This window comes from Gymnoscopelus braueri (genome assembly GCF_963280865.1).
Source record: "Gymnoscopelus braueri genome assembly, chromosome: 19".
NCBI classification, from domain to species: domain Eukaryota; kingdom Metazoa; phylum Chordata; class Actinopteri; order Myctophiformes; family Myctophidae; genus Gymnoscopelus; species Gymnoscopelus braueri.
This window is the reverse complement of record NC_137621.1, coordinates 29,104,480-29,127,031: the sequence shown is the minus strand read 5'-3', so window position 1 is coordinate 29,127,031 and position 22,552 is coordinate 29,104,480. Positions and strand designations below refer to the sequence as shown.

At 42.2% G+C, this 22,552-nt stretch overlaps 1 protein-coding gene across 1 annotated transcript in view; it reads right to left on the bottom strand.

Moving 5' to 3' along the window:
* Window positions 1-22,552, bottom strand: part of fndc3ba (fibronectin type III domain containing 3Ba) — a 164,587-nt gene that overhangs the window by 4,021 nt on the left and 138,014 nt on the right. Inside the window, exons 24-26 of the mRNA XM_080414878.1 lie at window positions 19,163-19,390; window positions 7,886-8,052; window positions 4,817-4,944 (exon numbers count right to left, since the gene is read on the bottom strand). Coding sequence (XP_080271004.1) covers window positions 4,817-4,944; window positions 7,886-8,052; window positions 19,163-19,390 — 523 coding nt within the window. The remainder of the gene's footprint in view (window positions 1-4,816; window positions 4,945-7,885; window positions 8,053-19,162; window positions 19,391-22,552) is intronic.

Below are 22,552 nucleotides of genomic sequence, written 5' to 3'. Positions count from 1 at the left end.
GTGATGATGATGTTGTGATGTCATTGCTTGATGACGTCATCAAAATAAGTAAATAATACATTATTACACAAACCAGTAATTTTTTAATTAGCAGCTGATGTGAAAAGGGTGGTATTTCTTCCTTGGCCTAGTGGGAATGTGCGTGTGAAATTTTACGGAAATCGCAAACTGCGTGCATAATTTGAGGCATATTGTTCAAAACGGACCAACTCTGCAAACTTTGGAAGCCAACCTTAGGTAATTAGGATGGAATATGGGAAATCGGACAGATCCGTGTTGATCACATGACTATAGAGATACTGTGTACCGATTTGCATGACGTTTGGATAAAATCTGTAGGAGTAATATAACAAAATGGGTTTTGCACAAATCGGCCGCCTGGTGGCGCTATAACAGGCCCATGTGAAACATTTGGGGCAGAGGTTCTGAATTGGTATCCAGGGAGTGTGTGTGCACAGTTTCGTAGCGACCGGGCCAACGGTGCCGGAGATTAGCTGCTCGCAGACGGACAGGACACACGGACACACAGACGGACAGGGGGTAAAACATACTCTCTCGCCATGCCTTTCGGCCTGGCGGAGACAATAATGCAGGGTGAATCAGCAGTGTTAGGAGAGTAGAGTAAGGCAAATACAAATAAAGGGAGCGACGAGCGCTTATGAATTAGAAATTAGTTTTTTTACTTAGGCGGATAGAGATGTTTTAACCGTTCTTTTCTGAAAACCTTAAAATATGACTTTTAAGGCAATTATGCTATGAGGCTAACGACATGGAACCCTGCCTAAACAAAGGCGAAACCCACCGAGCTTGGAGTGGCATAATGGTTAGAGAGACCTGTTATGTAATGAACAAGTCACAGGTTTGATTCCCTTCAACAAACCATTCGTTCTGCTTGAGCAAGACACCATCATGGATAATGGATAATGAAACTAAATGACTGCACACACACACACAAAATATGAAATAATTGTCACTTGTATTGTTGCACTCTATTTAACCCGAGAAGGATCACTGAGCATCCTTGATCTACAGTATATTACACCTGTATGTTCACAGTTCACAGCTGGGAGCTAGCAGCACAGCTAAATCATAGTGTTCTGTGATTCCCACCATTAAGCCCCTCCACTGGAACAAAGGCACCTCAACATTAGTGGCTGATCAAGGTGTTCTTAAATTGTACCAGAATTTGAACCGACTAGCCCTCCATTTACCACGCTTCACTAATCTCTATGTGAAGTGAACACACTACTTAAACATCATCTGGTCTATGCCAGTGGTTATTACAGTACATTCCTATCTGTGGGACACTGTTCCGAGTGGACCCACTATATATATATATATATATATATATATATATATATATATATAGTATATCTGCTATTTTTGAAGAGCCAAAGAAATCTTAAAATGACACAGATGCGTTCCCGGTCTTAAAGGGTTAAATTAAATAATAAAAAAAAAAGAGGAATGGTTTTGGACTTACAAAGGTTTCTAAGCGACAGCGAGGACATCTTGTTTGGGAGTAAATTGGTAGACAGAAAGACATTCTTAGATCCCCGCTGCTAGTGGGACTAAAAACGGACCTCATCTACGGCTGGGATAGAACACTCTCTCTCTCTCTCTCTCTCTCTCTCTCTCTCTCTCTCTCTCTCTCTCTCTCTCTCTCTCTCTCTCTCTCTCTCGTCTCTCTCTCTCTCTCTCTCTCTCTCTCTCTCTCTCTCTCTCTCTCTCTCTCTCTCTCTCTCTCTCTCTCTCTCTCTCTCTCTCTCTCTCTCTCTCTCTCTCATCTCTCTCTCTCTCTCTCTCCTCTCTCTCTCTCCTCTCTCTCTCTCTCTCTCTCTCTCTCTCTAGGGGGGGGCAGCAGTGAGACAGCTGTTGTCTTCATGAACGTCTCCCAGCCAGTGCATTTTAAAAGCTGTAATTAGTAGTGCACGTTTGCTTTGCTGTGTGTGTGTGTGTGTGTGTGTGTGTGTGTGTGTGTGTGTGTGTGTGTGTGTGTGTGTGTGTGTGTGTGTGTGTGTGTGTACATTAGGGGGGGGGGGGGATCCATTAGTGGGCGTGGCTACTGCATGATGTTTATAATGTCAATTCAACTAAAGCTGTGCGCGCTAACGGTCTTCATTGCCGGACAAAAGAGAGATTAAGTGGTTATAGTGTCCACGAATCTGAATCATCATCATTCCGGTCTTTTCAAACCAGCCTGGAGCGTCCATGCTCGAGTGAGACGTCACTTCAACAGCTGTATTTGCAGTGGTGGAAAAAGTACTCAATTGTTTTACTTAAGTAAAAGTATCAATACTGCAATGTAGAAGTACTCTGTTACAAGTAAAAGTCTGGAATTAAAAATGTTCTTGAGTAAAAGTACAAAAGTATTGGTATCAAAATGTACTTAAGGTACCAAAAGGAAAAGTACTAAAATGTTTGAAAATAGCAGATCTACAAGCTCACAACAGCTTGTACATCTGCTATTTTCAAACAGCCTAGGTCTAAAATAGGGCTACAGTGGTTTGTGTATGTTTTGTAATGTAATATATTTATATCTGCAAACTAAGTAACTAGTAAATTAAGTTTTCAAATAATTGTAGTGGAGTAAAAGTACAATATTTTGCCTCTGAGATGTAGTGGAGTAGAAGTAAAAGTATAGACAATTGGAAATACTCCGATTAAGTAAAAGTACCTCCAAATTGTAATTAAGTGCAGTACCTGAGTAAATGTACTTAGTTACTTTACACCACTGTGTATTTGTGATGTTCGCAGCCTGATGAAACACTAGTGGGATTAATGTCGGTCTGGCAGGCTACATAAGTCATTATTTCAATGGGTTAGGGTCAACATCCAAGTATAACTATCAGAAGGTGTGCACCCAGGTAAAATAATGGGTCGCTGTCACTCTGCAGTACTTGTCGACCTGTCCAAAGTCAGTTAAACTCTGAGAAAACATGATATAAATAGTTTGCCGTGGAAGATAGGGCCCAGAAAGTCAAATGTAATTTCTGAGCTCAGGTCCCCGACCTAGTGTGTACGTATATGCATGTGTTTGTCAGACGTCTCTATTTCTCTTGTGATATTGAGCAAATCAAATTAGTGCATTCATTTTCCAGCAGGTAAGTGGAATTAAAGTGCACACACACACAAAGAAGTAGAGACACAGAAAGACTCAGGAACCTTGACACACAGAGACAGACATGAACACACACACACACACACACACACACACACACACACACACACACACACACACACACACACACACACACACACACACACACACACACACACACACACACACACACACACACACACACACACACACACACTGGTTTCCCCTGATGCAGAATATTGGCGGGTTCTCGCTCCAGCTGTTCAGTAATTCAATAACTGCATTGGAGACGATGTCTTGGTGTCCACGGTCCATTGGTCTGCACATCGCTCTCAGTGCCGGTCACACAATCCCATTTACCATAACAGTTCACAGCCACTAACTTTGATAATGATCTTTTTTTTCCTCTTTGGCAGTAATTGTCATTAGAAATCACCTAATAGTACTCAATAGCTGCCGCTGGCACAGTGCAATTGTCTCCTGTGTGTGCGCTCTGTGTGGAGGGTGTTTTATGAGCCTGAGAGGATGTGTGTGTGTGTGTGTGTGTGTGTGTGTGTGTGTGGTGTGTGTGTGTGTTTTTTTGCAGCATGCTGGTTTTGTTGTGTTACAGTACGTGCACATGTCAGTGCAGATTTTGTATTCCATAGTCACAAGAAACGAGAGCCAGACCGACATATCGGCCATTTGACCTTTTTTGACGACATCAGTTTCGGGGCAATTATGGAGCCGATATGTCTCGATTTTTAACCACTTTCAACCTGTCCTCCCTATTTTTGGCATGTCATTATAGGCCAACTTTTTCAAAAATGTTCAATAGCAGACACAACACGTGTTTATGAGCTTAATCCATTAAGACCTGGAACGCATCTGTGTCATTTTTTGATTTGAGCAAAAAAAAAAGCATTCTTTACACCTTGGCTATTCAAAAATAGCAGATATACAAGCTTGTAGCGCGGCACCGAGTGCCGCGCTACGAGCTTGTAGATCTGCTGTTTTTGAACAATTGTGAAAATGTGTGAAAATCTTTGAATATATGCATTCTTTAAAGCAAATTTTTTTTTAACTCAAATCTTTACCTCTGGGGGTCCCTGGAACAAAATATTCGAGGTGGGGGGTCCACGGCCAAATATATAATTTTGGGGGGTCCTTGGACAATTATGAAAAAGTTTGAGAACCACTGATATAGAAACGCTTTTTAGAAAACTGTTGGGATTCAGAAGACATTTGTAGAATCGGCTTCAGGTCTTAATGGGTTAAGTGGTTAAATAAAATAAGTTTATTTGTGTTATTTGTGTTTATATTTTTTTTATACGTTTGCTTATAAGTTCAATGTTCTCGAATAGAAAATGTTGCACTTTTTGACAAAATATCGGTCAAAACAACAGTAATTGTTGGTTTAGAAATCTCCAAAATTGGGATCGCCATTATAGACCCAAAACTCTGGCATCAGTCGGGCTCTACATCAAACTGAATTGTTGTTGCACCACTCGGCTGCACAGGTAGGAAAAAACGCACAACACAGCACGCATCCAGAAAGCAAAAGAGAGTCCGAAAATAAAGCCACAGCTGCACACGCTATCCTCATATCACCCCCCCCGTCTGTTTATCTGTGTGTGTGTGTGTGTGTGTGTGTGTGTGTGTGTGTGTGTGTGTGTGTGTGTGTGTGTGTGTGTGTGTGTGTGTGTGTGTGTGCGCGCACGCGTGCGAGACACTAACCTGTTTGTACTCAGACTCGCGCCCCACCAGCACCTGAAGCACGTAGCTGACGCGGTCTCCTCTCATTGGCGGGATGGTCTCCCATGTGACCTCGCACATGTTCCCTTCCAGCTGGTGCACTCTGGGAGCTGTAGGAACACAAAGGGGGGAAACGGGAGCACGGATTAAATAACGAAGCCTGAGAAACATATTTAGGAGTAACAACTGGTGCAGGGGAACTTCAGCAGCACGGACGCACTGCAGGCACAGGAATGTGCCAAGGATGTCTTGGTGTAGCCTGGGACCAGAGCAATCTGCGAGTGCAAAAAAAAAATTGCACTCTGCGATTTGGGTCTGGCACCGCTCCATAGAGAATCCATTTCCTGCTCCAGAAGACGTGGGTAACCAATCAGGGCCCAGTATTCGAATATGGGAGAGTATATCGAATATTGGTAGTTGGTTGTAGGTCTAACCAATTGCGTTGAGGGCCATCGTTTTGATCCCGCCTCTTGGGAAAAAAAAACGTCCTCATGGAAGCACCAGACTCATATCCAAGCAGTGATATAGCCTGGCTACGCCAGGCTAGTCTTGGTGAGAGCTGTAAACATAGTGTAAACATAAAACGGTCGGGTACTAGAGCTCTCATGAATTTCATGCATCACTCTCTTAAAGGCAATACAACCAAAGTCATTTTACATTTTAAAAACCTTTGAAAACTTGCTGGGCAAGAAAAATATCAATATCCAATTCTTGACAGCATAATTTCTTTTTCATATTTCTATTATAACTAGAAATGCACTGAGAGAGATGATGAAACATGCATTCTGTGACGATATGATCTCCCATTCTCACTAGAAGACAAAGGACGCAGAGAAGACTGACTGACTGACTCTTAACACTTAAGCCCTATTTCATACTTTGTCCTGTGATTGATTGATTGATTGATCGATCTATTGAATACTTTATTAACAGGTTTGTTAACAGTACAGGTAGTACAGTTAAAGGTTATGCTAAAAAAAAATAACACAAAAAGGCCCAAGGGGGCTTGTCTCCATTATGGTCCATTGTACTCAATTCATCAGCAATACATATAATACATACAATACATATTGGTGTATAACAGTATCATGCAGCAAAAATACCCGACCTACAAGCTCACAAGGTGTCGCAATGCAACGTGTTGTCTGTTGTGAGCTTGTCGATCAGTTTGATGTTGTTAAATGCTGCCAGCCAATCAGCTCCAGCCGACAAGAAACCATACCCCGCAGCTACATTAACCATGTATTAACCTTCAGGCTAAAGTTTGAATCATTCCTGAACCTACCACCACCGTCTGAGTTGTCGGTGTGAAGGATAAACAAACAGACTGGGGCGACTACAATACACCCATTCCATTGGATGTGGTTGCAATAACACACTGTCTCTAGTGTTTTCTGCACTTGTTTGTCTGCCAGTGTCAGACTAGTGTGTCCGGAACAAACCTGGCCTGGATGCATTTTTAACCCTCTCAGAGGTCAATTGACAAAGTTACTGTGTTGCACAGCACAGTCCCACAGACTATAGCAGCGAATGCACGTTACTCTGGATAACATAATAGTCAATGACGAGCTAGCTAATCATTTTCATTTCCCAGATTGTAGTTGAGATGTCCAAACGTAGGGCTAATTTGCTTTGAAACGGCAGAAGTACGAAATGCACAAATCATTTTGACGGTGCAATGTTGTGACTTCGCATTGCCAGCTGGCCGTCTTGCGTCAGAACAACAACAATGTGATCTGATGAAGACTACATATCATTAAGCAAGGGATAATTCACGGCGAGCCGGTCATTGTTGAGAAATAAACCCCCGACAGGGTGATTAAATTATTTAATCACCCTGAAGGGCTTATTTCATGGCTACTTAATAAATAAATAAATTGACCCAAAAGTAACAACAAAACAAAGTATTTCCTTGCTTACGGTAATGAAAGTATTCCATTAATTTATGCCAGGTGCGGCCGCCCGTCCGGCGCAACACGGTCGCCTCGGAAAACAACAACAAGTCTTGATCAAATAGAATCAATGTTACTGCATTGTCTCTTTCTCGCTTCAAATGTTTTCAAAAAACATTCTTGAGAACAACGTTTTGCTGTAAATGACATTGTGCGTTTGTGTTTACATGGCCGCCATGTTGGATACGGCATAAAATCAAACAGCGCGGCAGGTGCTCTGAGCCTTTGTCTGTTATCGAGTCCGACGGTCATTATCCAGAAATAACACGCCACTGAATTCAGGGATTGACCAATCAGAATCAAGCTTTCAACCAAGTCATGCAATAACAGTCACTAAAAACAACAGCTTCAACCAAACTCATCCCCGTCTACACACAGGCACAAATACAAAAAGACACAACCACAATTCTGCCTGCACAGTAAAATCCTCAAGTGTTCATTTCACTCAGAGAGTGTACAAACCGAACCTGTAATGGTTCCATTTTGGTTCCATTTGTACACTCTCTCCGGAGTGAAAGGAACACTGAGGTTTTTACGGTGTATCAGTGTTGATTTTGACAGCAAATTTAGATGTAGTTTTAGTCATAGTCTTTTGACTAAAATTCAGTTTAGTTTTAGTCATTATCTTTAATAGTCATCTGAAATGTTTTAGTTTTTGTCTAGTTTTAGTCGACTAAATATCATAAGATTATAGTCGACTAAATCTACAGTTGATTTAGTCGACTAAAATTTATTTTGGCGGTGCCTTGATGGCGTCGTAATGGCTGATTTTACATTTGGTTGCATGCTGATCTACAAGCTCACAGCGCAACGCGTTGTGAGCTTGTATATCGGCTATTTTCATAGCGCAACACCCGAGCGCAACCAAACATGAAATGACTTGTCTTTTAGTTCTACTGGATCTCTTTCCACTAGTCCCTCACTGATATTTTAGTCTAGTTTTTTTTTGTTGACGAAATTGTCGATATATTTAGTCTTAGTTGTAGTCATCGTAGCTTAGTTTTTATTTAGTTTTCGTCTGTGAAAAAGGGTAGTCGACGAAACATTTTTCGTCCTCGTTTTAGTCGACGAAATCAACACTGCAGCGTATGCACTGTACCTTTGAGGGCGGGGGGCACAGACTTGGTGGTGCAGAAGGTATGCGTGTCGGAGAAGGGGCCCTCCCCTGCGTCGCTGACCGCCTGTATTCTAAAGCTGTAGCTGCTGGACTCCGTCAGCCTCTGGACCTTGTAGGTATGGCTGGGGCCACGGTAGATGGTCAGAAACCTGCACGAGAAGAGAAGAGATACAGAGAGGGGCTGCAGTTAACATTCTCTGTTGGGAACGCTCCTTTTGGCCTACTGGCGGCGTGCATTACGATCACAGTAGAAAAAATATTGCATAATGTAGTTTGCCGGGTGCGCGGCTCACGAAGATTCACAGTAAGAAAGTAATAGCCGGCACTCCGCAGTCCTTCTGGTACTTTTAACCCATTAAGACCTGGAACGCATCTGTGTCATTTTTAGATTTCTTTGGCTATTCAAAAATAGCAGATCTACAAGCTTGTAGCGTGGCACATTTCATGAGAAATCGTGAAAATGTTTGCAAATCTTTGAGTATATCTATTTTTAAAGCAAACATTTGTTACTCAACTCTTTACTTCTGGGGGTCCCTGGAACAAAATATTTTGAGATGTAGGTCCGCGGCCAAATACATATCATTTTTGTCATACACGCTGAGGAAGGCTTTACGCCGAAACACGTCCGTGTATGCTGTGACTGTCCGTGAGTCTATGAATTAACCCATTAAGGCCTGAGGTTCCGATTGTACAAAACAGTTTTCCTAACAGTTTTTTGAGGAAAAAAAACGTATGTTTCTATGTCAGTGGTTTTCAAACTTTTTCATGTCAAGGACCCCCAAAATCTATATGTATTTGGCCGCGGACCCCCCATCTCAAAATATTTTGGTCCAGGGACTCCCAGAAGCAAAGATTTGAGTTACAAATGTTCGCTTTAAAAATATATATATTCAAAGATTTGCACAAATGTTCTCCATTTTTCAAAAATAGCAGATCTACGAGCTCGTAGTGCGGCACTCGGTGCCGCGCTACGAGCTTGTATATCTGCTATTTTTGAATAGCCAAAGTGTAAAATAATGTTTTTTTTTAGCTCAAATCTGAGTGCTGGCTATTGCTTTCTTCTTGGCGTGCATACATGAAACATGCCGCTGATCATTCCAGCGGTTTGTGAGATTAGCCCCGCGGACAGACTCACAGAGAGACCCATATCTAGATTGTTCGGCTAATACGGTCTCGCTGGAAAAAAAGAGTAAGGAGGGAGAGAGAGAGAGAGAGAGAGAGAGAGAGAGAGAGAGAGAGAGAGAGAGAGAGAGAGAGAATGCTCAGAGGGAGACATCTGAGTCACAAAAAGGATTCACACACAAAAGAAAATATGTGGTAAGACGAGGTGAGTGGAAAATGATGAGGGTTTGATAGATGAATGGAACTGGGTGAAAGACCAAGTGAGTGTGAACATTATGAATTTGCAGGGTAGTCGATATGAAAAAGGAGGATTTACAGCTTGGCGAAAAATAAGTTAAAAGTGTTTGGACCAGGAAGGAAGGAATGAAGGAAGGAAGATTGAGAGAAGAGGAACGTAACGGAAGGGAGGGAGGGATGGATGGATGGGGAGATAGAGGATTAAAAAGCTGGAGGAGAGAATGGCAGGAGCGAGAGAAAGAAGAAGATATCAAAATGACAAACGAGAGAGCGAGGAAAAGAGAAACAGGCAAATAAAATAAAAAGGAGGCCAGGACGTACGGCTATGGGGTGGTAGGAGACGACAAAGAATGAGGATCACACCAAAGGCGAGGAACAGAGAGAGAGAGAAAGAAAGAGAGCAATGAAGAAGAGGAAATGAGAGCGACAGGGGGAGAGAGATAGTTAATAGTTTATTAGAGAGCTATAGCTGTGCTAGAGAGAAGTGATGTGTTTCTCCCGTCTGATTTATTGTGGTGTTGTTGTTGGTGGTGCTGCGTCACACTACCAGGGCCACACACACACACACACACACACACACACACACACACACACACACACACACACACACACACACACACACACACACACACACACACACACACACACACACACACACACACACACACACACACACGTCACAATCTGACATCAACACCGCACAATTACTCGCTCTACAAGCTCTATCTACAAGCGCACTCGGTGCCGCGCTACGAGCTTGTAGATACGAGCTTGTAGATCTGCTATTTTGGAAAAATCGAGAAAATGTGTGCAAATCTTTGAATATATATTTTTTAAAGCGAACATTTGTGACTGAAATATTTGCTTCTGGGGGTCCCCGGAACAAAATATTTTGGGATGGGGGTCCGTGGCCGAATACATGTACATTTTTGGGGCCCTTGACATGAAAACGTTTGAGAAACACTGACATAGCAACATGAGTTTTTTCAAAAAAGAAGACATTAGAATCGGAACCTCAAGCCTTATTGGGTTAATTATGAATGATAATCCCATTATTTTCATTACCGTTCATTTTATGACCACTTATTTTTATACATGATACGCAGCGTTAGGCTCAGAGCAGTGACATTATTTATGTTATGTATTTACTTCATTTCAAGGCACCATTTGGCAACATTCACATTGCAGCCATTTTTCTCTGGCGCTATACACGGGGGTGGGGTGTGTGGGTGGGTTGGGGTCAAGTAGATTAAAATAACAGCAAAATAACAGAAAGGACACCCATCTTTCCCAGGTCCTGCAGATAAATGTTTGGCTACGTACCAAAGTGCTTGGTAGCTGTCTAAATCTCTTCAAGGTTGCTGGTTCTATTCTGTGCAGATTCAATCTCAAGGCACTTCCAGAGTACAGGGCGCGTACGGACAGTACATGTATATACAAATACCTTTCATTGTAGATTCTACATACCGTATCCGTACTAAGTTATTATTATTATTCATTTTCTAACCATTTTCTGGCAGAGCGGCAGTTTGTAAAAGCACTAGTTTGTAGACAAAATGCAATGGATTCCTTTTCCAGCCACCAATTGTGTTCCCACATTTACATAAAGCCTTTTTTCTGTTCTATATCTAAGCAATTGTACGTTTAAAAACAGAATGTACCATGTATGTTTTCCCCAATCATAGGGTGAGGAGCGAGCAAATTGCCCGTCTTCAGAGCACTATCGACAGAAACAAATTACTCATTTCATTTCAATGGGGAGCAATGGAGTGAGGATGGAGGGAGAGAGAGAGAGAGTGAGGAGGGTGGGAGAGAGAGAGAGAGAGAGAGAGAGAGAGAGAGAGAGAGAGAGAGAGAGAGAGAGAGAGAGAGAGAGAGAGAGAGAGAGAGAGAAAAACAGGATAGGGGAAGAGAAAAACAGATAAAATAAGCCAACACAGGGAGTGAAAGTAAAGAAAAAAGAAAGAGAGGTGACATTCTCTCACTACGTTGAGCGAGGGAGGACAAGCTAAGCAGAAAGATAAAAAAGACGTGGTGGGAGGAGGAATATTAACCCTTCCCCCCCCGGGGATCCTCAGATGGGATGTTATTTTGCTAAAATAATTATCTGAATGAGACCGACCAGCAGAGAGACAGAGAGACAGTGTGAGAGAGACAAACATGAGAAACAATGATGGAGATGGCAGTTAGAGAGAGAGAAAGACGGTTATAGGGATGCAGACAGCAGTGGTGGAAAAAGTACTCAGATGTTTTACTTTAGTAAAAGTATCAATACTGCAATGTAGAAGCACTCTGTTGGAAGTAAAAGTCTGGAATTCAAAATGTACTTGGGTAAAAGTACAAAAGTATTGGTATCAAAATGTACTTAAAGTACCAAAAGTAAAAGTACTAAAATGTTTGAAAATAGCAAATCTACAAGCTCACAACGCGTCGCGATGCGACGCGTTGTGAGCTTGTAGATCGGCTATTTTCAATTAGCCTAGGTATAAAATAGGGCTAAAGTGGTTAATGTATGTTTTATAATATAATGATTTATATCTGCAAAGTAACTAGTAGCTAAAGTTTTCAAATAATTGTAGTGGATTAAAAGTACAATATTTGCCTCTGAGATGTAGTGGAGTAGAAGTAAAAGTATTGAAAATTGGAAATACTCCGGTAAAGTAAAAGTACCTCAAAATTGTACTTAAGTACTGTACTTGAGTAAATGTATTTAGTTACTTTACACCACCGGCAGACAGACAGATATGGGCAGGGAGGAACAGACAGGAAAGGCAGGCAGATTCACAACTAGAGCCCGGCTGTTGCCAGATTTTTGGGTCCGATGCCAATTCAGATTTTGGCGAGTCCTAGCCCACCAATTACCAATGTCTTTTTTTTTAAAACATTTTGTCACAAGTGCCAAAACAATTCTGATCAATAAAAAAAAAGACGTTTTTGTGAGCTGCAATTCTTCTTTTACATTTATAAAAACAAATGTGTACCTATAATTGTTAATAATCAGGACACATCTGTTGCATAATTGCCAATACCTCTAAATATCGGTAGATAAATCGGTCTGGTTACACAAGAGCGAGACAAACACAAAGAAAAAAGCACACTTTGCTAATGCTGTTTACTTGTAAATCATATCAAATCTACTACAAACGTTTGCAGTTGTGGTTTTTTTTTCTTTTTCTGGAGGGATCTGGAGGGAGGGAAAGCGGTCAATATTTACAGTCCTCAACTAAACCGCTCTCTTTACAATACAAGCCCCTCCACCCCATCTCCGTAGACATACATTTATGAGTATGTGATGGTTGCTATGGCAATTTGCCTGACAAAATTCCAGGTAATTCACTCTAATTGACTGTGCTGAGAAAGCCGATGAGGAATCGGCCAGGTGGGGTTGGGGTTGGGATGGGGGTCTCGGAGTGCTATAAGCTGGCTGCACCACAAAGCCTCATGTACCCGGGGACATGGGGTGCGCCAGCTTTCCCATGGCTAACGTTTGAAATGTGCCGCTAATGCATCTACAAACGCTGCCATGATTTTTTAAGTAATGGGTCCTGAGCAGCAGCCAATTAGATAGCATGAGTCAGGAATCACACGCTGTCATTAGGGAGCAATTCTACCAATTAGAGGGCTTTGTTTGTGGAGGGGGAAAAATTGCCGTGATTGAAAGCAGAGACTAAAGCAATGTGTGTGTGGAATGAGTGTAGGGAAACTATGACAAACCCTGAGGTTACCGTATCAGCCAGAGTATATTAGTTGGCATATAGCTTGATATAGAATAGATACATATTTGACAAGAGTGGTTGCTTTTAACCACTTGAACCCTAGCATCCCTATTCTATTCTATTCTGGGGGGAATATTCATTGAAAACAGCTGATCTAAAAGCTTGCAACGGCCATTTCAATTGAAAACATTTGACAAGTACAGAGCTGATCCCAGTCAACTAAGTAGTACTTTACTAAGTATAGAGGTTTTAAGTGGTTCATCTACATGCGGAGTAGCTAGACACGTACGTGTACGGGGGCAAAACTAAATGCTCCAGAAGATGTAGACACTATACCTTTCATCGCTTTCATTCAGCGGCGGACTGGCCATTTGGCGTACCGGGCAAATGCCCGGTGGGCCGCTGGGCCAGTGGGCCGCTGGGCCACAAAAAAATATATATATATTTTCGCTCCCGTTTTAGGATTATTACGGTCATTTCAGGGTCGCGTGGCCCAATTATTAGTTACGTTAATGTTTGGGCTGAGATGCTTTCCAGCAGGGGCCTCAGTGCGGCTGCAGAGTTCATGTGCAGGGCTGGGCTGAAACAGTGAAACGCTCCCCCCCCCCCCCCCCCCCGTTGACAAAACGGCCCGGGGGGTGGTGGGCCGGTCCGAACCAAAATGCCAGGGCTGAATTTTGGTCCCAGTCCGGCCCTGCTTTCATTTTCAGCATAGCTTTCTGGGCTTGACCTGATGCTATGAAGATTGCACAGAGGTGCTAAACTCCACCCCTGTGGGGTTAGCATCTGGCAAACAGCATCTGACAATCAACGTCTGGAAGGACACAGCGTTAAAACTTTATGCACGCCCAAAACGCTTTCATGGATAGATGTTAAGTAAAGTGCCAACTTTTAAAAGGGGGAAAGCTGCTTTCAGGTATCTGACTATGTGTGTGTGTGTGTGTGTGTGTGTGTGTGTGTGTGTGTGTGTGTGTGTGTGTGTGTGTGTGTTCGCAGTGGTGGAAAGTAACTAAGTACATTTACTTAAGTACTGTACTTAAGTACAATTTTGAGGTATTTGTACTTTACTTGAGTATTTCCCATTTCCAATACTTTTACTTTAGTTACTAGTTAATTTTCAGATATAAATTATTATATTATGAAACATACATTAACCACTTTAGTCGTATCGTGACGCGTTGTGAGCTTGCAGATCTGATATTTTCAAACACTTTAGTACTTTTACTTTTGGTACTTTACGTACGTTTTGATGCAAATACTTTTCTACTTTTACTCAAGTAAAAATTTAGAATTCCGGACTTTTACTTGTCAGTATTGGTACTTTTACTTAAGTAAAGAATTTGGGTAATTTTTCCACCACTGTGTGTGTGTGTGTGTGTGTGTGTGTGTGTGTGTGTGTGTGTGTGTGTGTGTGTGTGTGTGTGTGTGTGTGTGTGTGTGTGCGTGCGTGCGCATTAGGGGTGTAACGATACGTTTTAACAACGATTCGATACGTATCACGATACTTGGTTGTCGATACGATACATGAACGATACAGGTTAATTTAGAACGATACGATACGTTTCGATTCAGCGATTTAGTCGATACGATACATGAACGATACAGGACAGGTTAATTTAGAACGATACGATTCCATTCAATGATTTAAAATCGATATAGTAACTATTTATTTACCCAAAAATTCTGTGTGAAAAATAAATACCTGGATACTGGATATAAACCCCTCTTTCTCTTTTTTTCTTCTTAAAAGTACTTAGTATTGATATAATTGATTATTTGCATTGCAGAACGATTCGATACGATTATTTGCATTGCAAAACGATTCGATACGATTCAAAGTCAAACGATACGATATTTAGCTGTTTGCATATCGATATAGTAGATGGTTGAAAATTCAAAACGATGCATCGATGCAGTTACTGTATCGTTACAGGCCTAGTGCGCATGTATGTGTGTGTTTTAGGGAGGTTAACGTATTCCAGCCTGCTCGTTAAGCCCCCCATCTGTTACCTGCTGCACTCTGGACCATTTGAGGGGAGCCCAGGTGGCCTGCTGCCAACCTGGCAACCGCCATGCAAACCTTATTACAACAAAGTGACAGGCTGCCAGCGGGCATTGAGTAGAGGTGCAAAAAAAGTGTAGCGAAGGGCAGCTAAGTGGACAGGTGGCCCGGGCACACTGAAAACACACGGCTCTCTTCACAGCTATTCCCCTTTATTCCCCCGCCTCTCTCTCTCTCTCTCTCTCATAGCCATTTCTATTTCAGTGCGTTAACCCATTAAGACCTGAAGCCGATTCTACAAATGTCTCCTAAATCCCAACAGTATTCTGAAAAACGTTAAACGTATGTTTCTATGTCAGTGGTTCTCAAACTTTTTCATGTCAAGGAAGGACCCCAAAATGATATGTATTTGGCCGCGGACCCCAACCTGAAAATATTTTGTTCCAGGGACCCCCAGATGCAAAGATTTGAGTTAAAAATGTTTTTAGATTTGCACACATTTTCACGATTTTTCAAAAACAAAAAAAAATTGTTCGTAGCTCGTAGCGCGGCACTCGGTGCCGCGCTATGAGCTTGTGTATCTGCTATTTTTGAATAGCCAATAGTGTAAAATGACACAGATGCGTTCCAGGTCTCAGTGCGTTAATGCCCTCTCTTCAAAAACAATTATAAAATTGCCCGCCTCCCTCTGCCTCTTCCCACGGCGTGTGACTAACTATGCGTAGTTGTGCATTAATTATTTTAAATTTTTTTCTGTCCTCATTGCTTTCTGATCATCCCTGAGTCTATTTTTTATGTCTCTCTCTCTGTCTCTGTACCCCTGCTGACTGGTCAGTTAAATTAAGAATTTGATTGGGTGAAGGCTCAATCCAGGCTCACTCTACAACGTGACTGCTCCCAGGTACATCTGGTTACGACACGAGCACGCACGCACGCGCACACGCACACACACACACACACACACACACACACACACACACACACACACACACACAGTAACAAATGGGTAAATCAACACAGAGGAGTTTACTGTGTGTACATGGAAGGGTATTTGTGCACGTCTGTGTGTGTGTGTGTGTGTGTGCACATGCATTATTGACTTTCCTACTCCTGATTAGCTGTATTGACAAGCTGTTGGTTGAGATGGCTTATAAAAGAGCTCAACAGGGTGCAGTGGATGTTTTGGAGAGCACGCCCTGTGACCAAAAGACTGCAGGCTCATATTTCACTGTGAAAATGAGCTGTTCAGGTGTAAAAATGTTCAATTCACACATAGAAACACTACTGATTTAGAAGGCGTTTGCAGAATCGGCCTCAGTTTTTTTTTTTTTTCTTAAATTTTTATCCCGCGATTTTTGTAACCCATATTTTTCACCCGGTGCCAATTTCCTAAGTGATCCTGGGCGCTACACCAGCCCTACACCAGCACTACACTAGTCCCCCACAGTAGGGAGGCCAGGGCCGAGCTCATGCTTCCTTCAGGCATGAGAGCCAACTGACCTTCTTGTCACCTGACAGGGGGGAGTTTCCCTGGTTGGACGTAGCGCGTGGAAGGAACACGTTATTCCAACCAGTTCCCTTCCCCTCCATCAGGCGCCCCGGCTGTCATGGTGGAGGCGGTATAGCGACCAGGATTACTACATGTTTTTGTGAGGGTATTAACTACCCTAGGAGACACAACATGCAAACTCCACACAGAGTAGGCCCTTTCGCCAACCCCACCTAGGGTATGAGCGCTGATGACGTGGAGGAGAAGACACGCCCCCAGCGCCCACAGCGTCCCAGGCGGGAATCGAACCCAGGACCTTCTAGCTGTGAGGCGACAGCGCTACCGACTGCGCCACCGTGCCTCTATCGGCCTCAGGTCTTAATGGGATAATGTGCAAAAAAGTGTGATTTTGAGACATGCCTAGTCATATAATGACAATGAATGGAACCGCTACTTAGATAGAACAGATCAATTCTTATATCATGCCCGGTTAGCTATACAAACCCAAGGCTCTACTGAAGTTCTAACATGGCTTTAGGTCCAGGTCATCCCTTCAATCGCTTCCCACTACGTACGTTACAGAAAGCTCTGATCTTAACCCAGTTATTTCTTGCTTGGTCTAAAGAAAGAATCCTTTAAAACAGGTACGAAGACACGGCCACGTCTGCAGACTTTTTGTCTTTTGTGATCTTTCGTGATCCAGTGTATTAGTGCCCCATGTTATAGACATTTATCATGCTTCTCTCCGCTGTATGTCCACTCGGACCCAAAACGAGCCACGTGTCTCCTGGATGTCCACACAGCAGTCATTCCTGTCTGTCCACGTAGTGTATTTGGCAAATTATGAATTTTGCTTATGAACTGGGCTTTACAGTGAGAAACGCTTCTCATAGGACCAGTGCAAGAAAGAACTGCATTCATTATTTCCTGCCCAGGTAATTTTGCATCATGTGCTTCGAAGCAAAATCTTACAGTCTGTGATAGAAACTCTGTGATTTATGGCACATTGTATTTAGATGTGAGAGGGTGTCAGAATTATTTTAACCCATTAAGACCTAAAGCCGATTCTACAAAATGTCTTCTAAATCCCAGCAGTTTTCTGAAAAAAAAAATGTTTCTATGTCAGTGGTGCTCAAATTTTTTCATGTCAAGGACCCCCCAAAATGTCTATGTATTTGGCCAACGACCCCCATCTCAAAATATTTTGTTCCAGGGACCCCCAGAAGCAAAGATTTTAATTAAAAATGTTCGCTTTAAAACAATATACATTCAAAGATTTGCACACATTTTCACGATTTTTCAAAAATAGCAGATTTACAAGCTTGTAGCGTGGCACTCGGTGCCGCGCTACGATACAAGGACTATCGTGATATATCGTTGGTGAAATTTCATGCAATATATCGTGATATCGCAATATATCGAATATCGTGATATTATTGTTATCGAGGGCCTAATATCGCCACAGATATCGTATCGTGAGATACCCATATCGTCCCACCCGTAATATATATATATCATCTGATATATATGTGTATGCAGAAATAATCCTAAAGGAATCACCACTTAACCCTCAAGTTGAAGCCAATCAGCATACAGTTATGTAAGAGAAGCAACGTGGGGAGGAGGACATTTTCCACACAGAGAACAAATCCAGTTGTTTGTGCAAACAAAGCAACACGTGCTCTAGCGTCGGGGTCCAGAGTGGGTCAATTATACTGATTCGATAAGCTCAGAGTCAAACAAATCACACAGAATTATTACCAGCTGCGATAGGCCCCCCCCCCCCCCCCCCCCAGGAATCCCAAATAGTCATAGCCTCTGGCTATGGCCACCCTATTATGAAATGGCTTAAAAAAAAATTGTAGATCTGCTATCCTTACTATAAATGCACAAATCTCTACACATGCGCGTGCGTGCGTGTATCTTTCCTTCGCGTATCTCGAGAACCGTCCGACTTATATTGGCATAAAAGGGACACGGACAGGCGGGTACTTCATAACCGGGTGGGGCATGCATTCTTAACTTGCATCGTTGCAGAGTAGGCCGGTGCCCGTTGAATTTTAATTGAAATGATAAAACTTTATGTATTGTTTTTATGAATTTGCTTTCTTTTCTTTTTTTCCCTTTCTCCTCTCCTTTCCCATCGCTTCTGCTGGCGCCCCCTGGCGGCCCCCACTGAGTAAAGCACTGTTGTACCATACCTGTAACTAAGTACATTTACTCAAGTACTGTACTTGAGTACAATTTTGAGGTACTTTTACTTTACTGGAGTATTTCCAATTGTCTATACTTTTACTTCTCCTCCACTACATCTCGGAGGCAAATATTGTACTTTAACTCCACTACAATTATTTGAAAACTTTGGTTACTAGTTACTCTGCAGATATAAATGATTACATTATAAAACATACGTTAACCACTTTAGCCCTATTTTATACCTAGGCTATTTGAAAATAGCCGATCTACAAGCTCACGACGCCTCGTGAGCTTGTAGATCTGCTATTTTCAAACATTTTAGTACTTTGACTTTTGGTACATTAAGTACATACCAATACTTTGATACCAATACTTTAAGTAAATTCAGAATTCCGGACTTACTTCCGGAGTACTTCCACGTTGCAGTATTGACACACTTTCACTTAAAGAGTAAAAACATTCGAGCGCCTTTTTTCTCCCCCCCACCACTAGCATACCTGTGGTTCTTGTCCTCCATCTGCAGCATGTAGACCATGTCGTCAGAGAGCAGGGCGCGGGCGTGCAGCGTGCCGCTCGCGTTCTCGCCCCACTTCAGCTTCAGGCTCTGGGGTCCGGCCGCCGAGCACTCGAGGGGAGGCGGGGCTGGCGGGAGGGGGCGTGTCCTCGCCAGTAGCGACGCGCTCAGGGGGCTGGAGCCGATGGCGTTGACCGCCTGGATCTGCACGCTGCATCAGGCGCACACAGCACACAACACACACACACACACACACACACACACACACACACACATCACAGGAAAGAGGGGGGATGTGATGAAGTGCGTTTTAGTTTAGTTAACCCTTTGAGACATGAGGCCGATTCTACAAAATGTCTTCTAAATCCTAACAGTTTAAAAAATAAAAAAAAAGCTATGTTGCTACATCGGTGGTTCTCGTACTTTTTCATGTCAAGGACCGCCAAAGTGATATGTATTTGGCCGCGGACCCCCATCTCAAAATATTTTGTTCCAGGGACCGCCCAGAAGCAAAGATTTGAGTTACAAATGTTCGTTTAAAAAAAAAAAAAAAACATTCAAAGATTTGCACTAATTTTCACGATTTTTCAAAAAAATTGCAGATCTACAAGCTCGTAGCGCGGCACTCGGTGCCGCACTACGAGCTTGTAGATTTTATCTGCTATTTATAGCCAAAGACATCTAAAGTGACACAGATGCTCACCCGGTCTTTGGGTTAAGAGGAGAAACTACGTGTTTGTGAAAGTAATGGGAAATGTATGTCCATTGTGTGCCGAGGGTGTTCTCTGTGAGTGTGCTTGCTTGTGTAACTAATGTCCTAATGGCCGCTGGGTAATTTGGGTGAAGAGCCCACTCTGGCGTTTTAGCCGTGGCCTCGGATGAATCCCTGATCCCTGGTTGTATCACCAGCGGCACCGCAAGTACTTTTCCTGGTACAGTAGCTACACTGTCAGAATCCTGAGCGTTAATTTAACTGAGAGAGTACAAGTGAATCAAATAGACCTGCATTGGGGTCCATTCGGTTACACTCTCCGAGTAATGCATGGATAGATGAAGACTGAGGGTTTTTACTGTGTGGAGGTCTACTTAGACCTATGTGCAGGATATGTCTGTATATGTCAGAGCTATACGTACCAAAAATAACTGTGGCAAAAGCACATAAAAGTGAACAGCTGCGTGTAATCATTATTATCTTCTTTTTGTTGTTGTTGATCGACACAATTTTGTGTTACAACACTCGCTCATTTGGCCCGACTTCACACCAAAGAAAGAACACGTTGAACAAGCAGAAGAATGGGAGGTGTAGGTATAGGACACAATATTCTTACAGTCTAGTGTTACACTATGCTGTTTAGCCCATTAAAACGGGGAACGCATCTGCGTAACCACTTTAACCATTATTTTATAGCAGATCTACAAGCTCATAGCGCTATGAGCTTGTAGATCTGCTATTTTAGAAAAAAATATTGAAAATGTGTCCAATCTTTGAATACATATATTCTTTAAAGCGAACATTTGTAACTCAAATCTTATTGCTTCTGGAGATTCTACAAATGTCTTCTAAATCCTAACAGTTTTAATTATTATTGTTTTTTTTTACTTATGTTGCTATATAGATGGGTTTCCGCGCGACGTCATCACAGAGCAGAGTGCGCGATCTGCGCATGCGGGAGGTAGAACGACCCGGAAGTGCCATTCACTCTATTGTTATTTTCGGGATTTAGATAGGCATAATGCTGCTATTATAGGCATAATAGGCATAATGCTGCTATTATATACAGACAGATCCAACTTCCGACAAATCATTTTTATTGAGTAAAGAAGATATTACAAACTGCATCATTTAATCTACTTTCATTAAACCCGGTGAAGACCATTTATTTTATCAATGTACTATGGCCAGAGATGCTGCGGGTAATAGCGCCCTCTACAGGCTCTTCCCTCCACTGCGCGCGCATCATCCTCTCATGTTTACCAACGGGAAACCCATCTATATCAGTGGTTCTTAAACTTTGGGGGCCCTTGACATGAAAAAAAATTGAGAACCACTGATTATAGCAACATTTAGAAGACATTTGTAGAATCCCCTGGAGCAAAGATTTGAGTTACAAATGTTCGCTTTAAAAAATAAGATTTGCAACAACAACAAAAAAAATCACGATTTGCAAAATATAACATAATGGTTAAAGTGGTTAAAATCTAAAATGACAGATGCTTTCCCCCGGACTTAATGGGATAAGGTGACAGCTGCTGTAGATGGATTTTTCATACATTTACATAGCCTATGCGTTTATTTCCCATACAGACACAACATGGACTGAGAAGCTCTCGAAATGAAGCATTTTCCTTTACTGAACAACACAAAGGCTGTTCAAATGAAAAGAGCGTGCTACATAACCCACTCGGTTGTCAAAAAGATCATTCTGCAGTTTCAAATTTGACTTCATATAGTTTCTCGCACTCTTATTTCCTCTCACACATGCACAAACAACTTGAGAAGACAGCTTGTCGGTCGACCTTTTTTTTTAAACAATTTACAACAATAGCCTATATGCATTTATTTCACAACATACTGTCTTGTTGATGTATTGATGCGATTCCAGGGTGTACCGCAGTGAAGCTGGTCAACTTGGCGTGGGTTTTTGTATTTATGTCGTGCTGTACTACCGTGTGTCTTTAATGCAATTTATCAACTGCTGTGTGGGGGAAAAAAAGCAATAAAAAAAATAGTTGATTTTATTATTTAGACTAGGCTTGTTAATTTAGAATAATTTATTTAAATCTGTTGTTATTACCACGGTGAGGTCAGAACTGACTGTTCATTTAGAGTAATTTATTTAAATCTGTTGTTGTTGCCAATGTAAGGTCAGAACTGACTCACAGCTCGTCCTGGAGTTACAAAACTCACTTCATAACGTACTTTCACTCTCTCTCTCCCTTTTTTCTCCTTTACTCACTCTCTTTTTCTTCTTCCCACCTCTCTCTCTCACACACACACACACACACACACACACAAACACACACGCGTGTGCACACACTCACGCACACACGCAAACGCCTTGAGATGACAGTTGGTAGACTTTATACATTTACAACAAATCAACCAAAGCCTACGCATTTATTTAGCAAAATACCAACACAAAATGTATGTATTGTTTAGACTAGGCCTATCCATTTAGGAGTAATTGATTTAAACATGTTGTTGTTGCCACTGTAAGGTCAGGGTGGACTCGTGAATCACTACTGTGCGTGTGTCAGAGAGAGAGAGAGAGAGAGAGAGAGAGAGGGACAACCTGCTGTTGCGTAACGTTACGATGGTGGATCTATTCGAGCAACATGGTTTTGAGATCAGAAATACATTGGGGAAGAAATT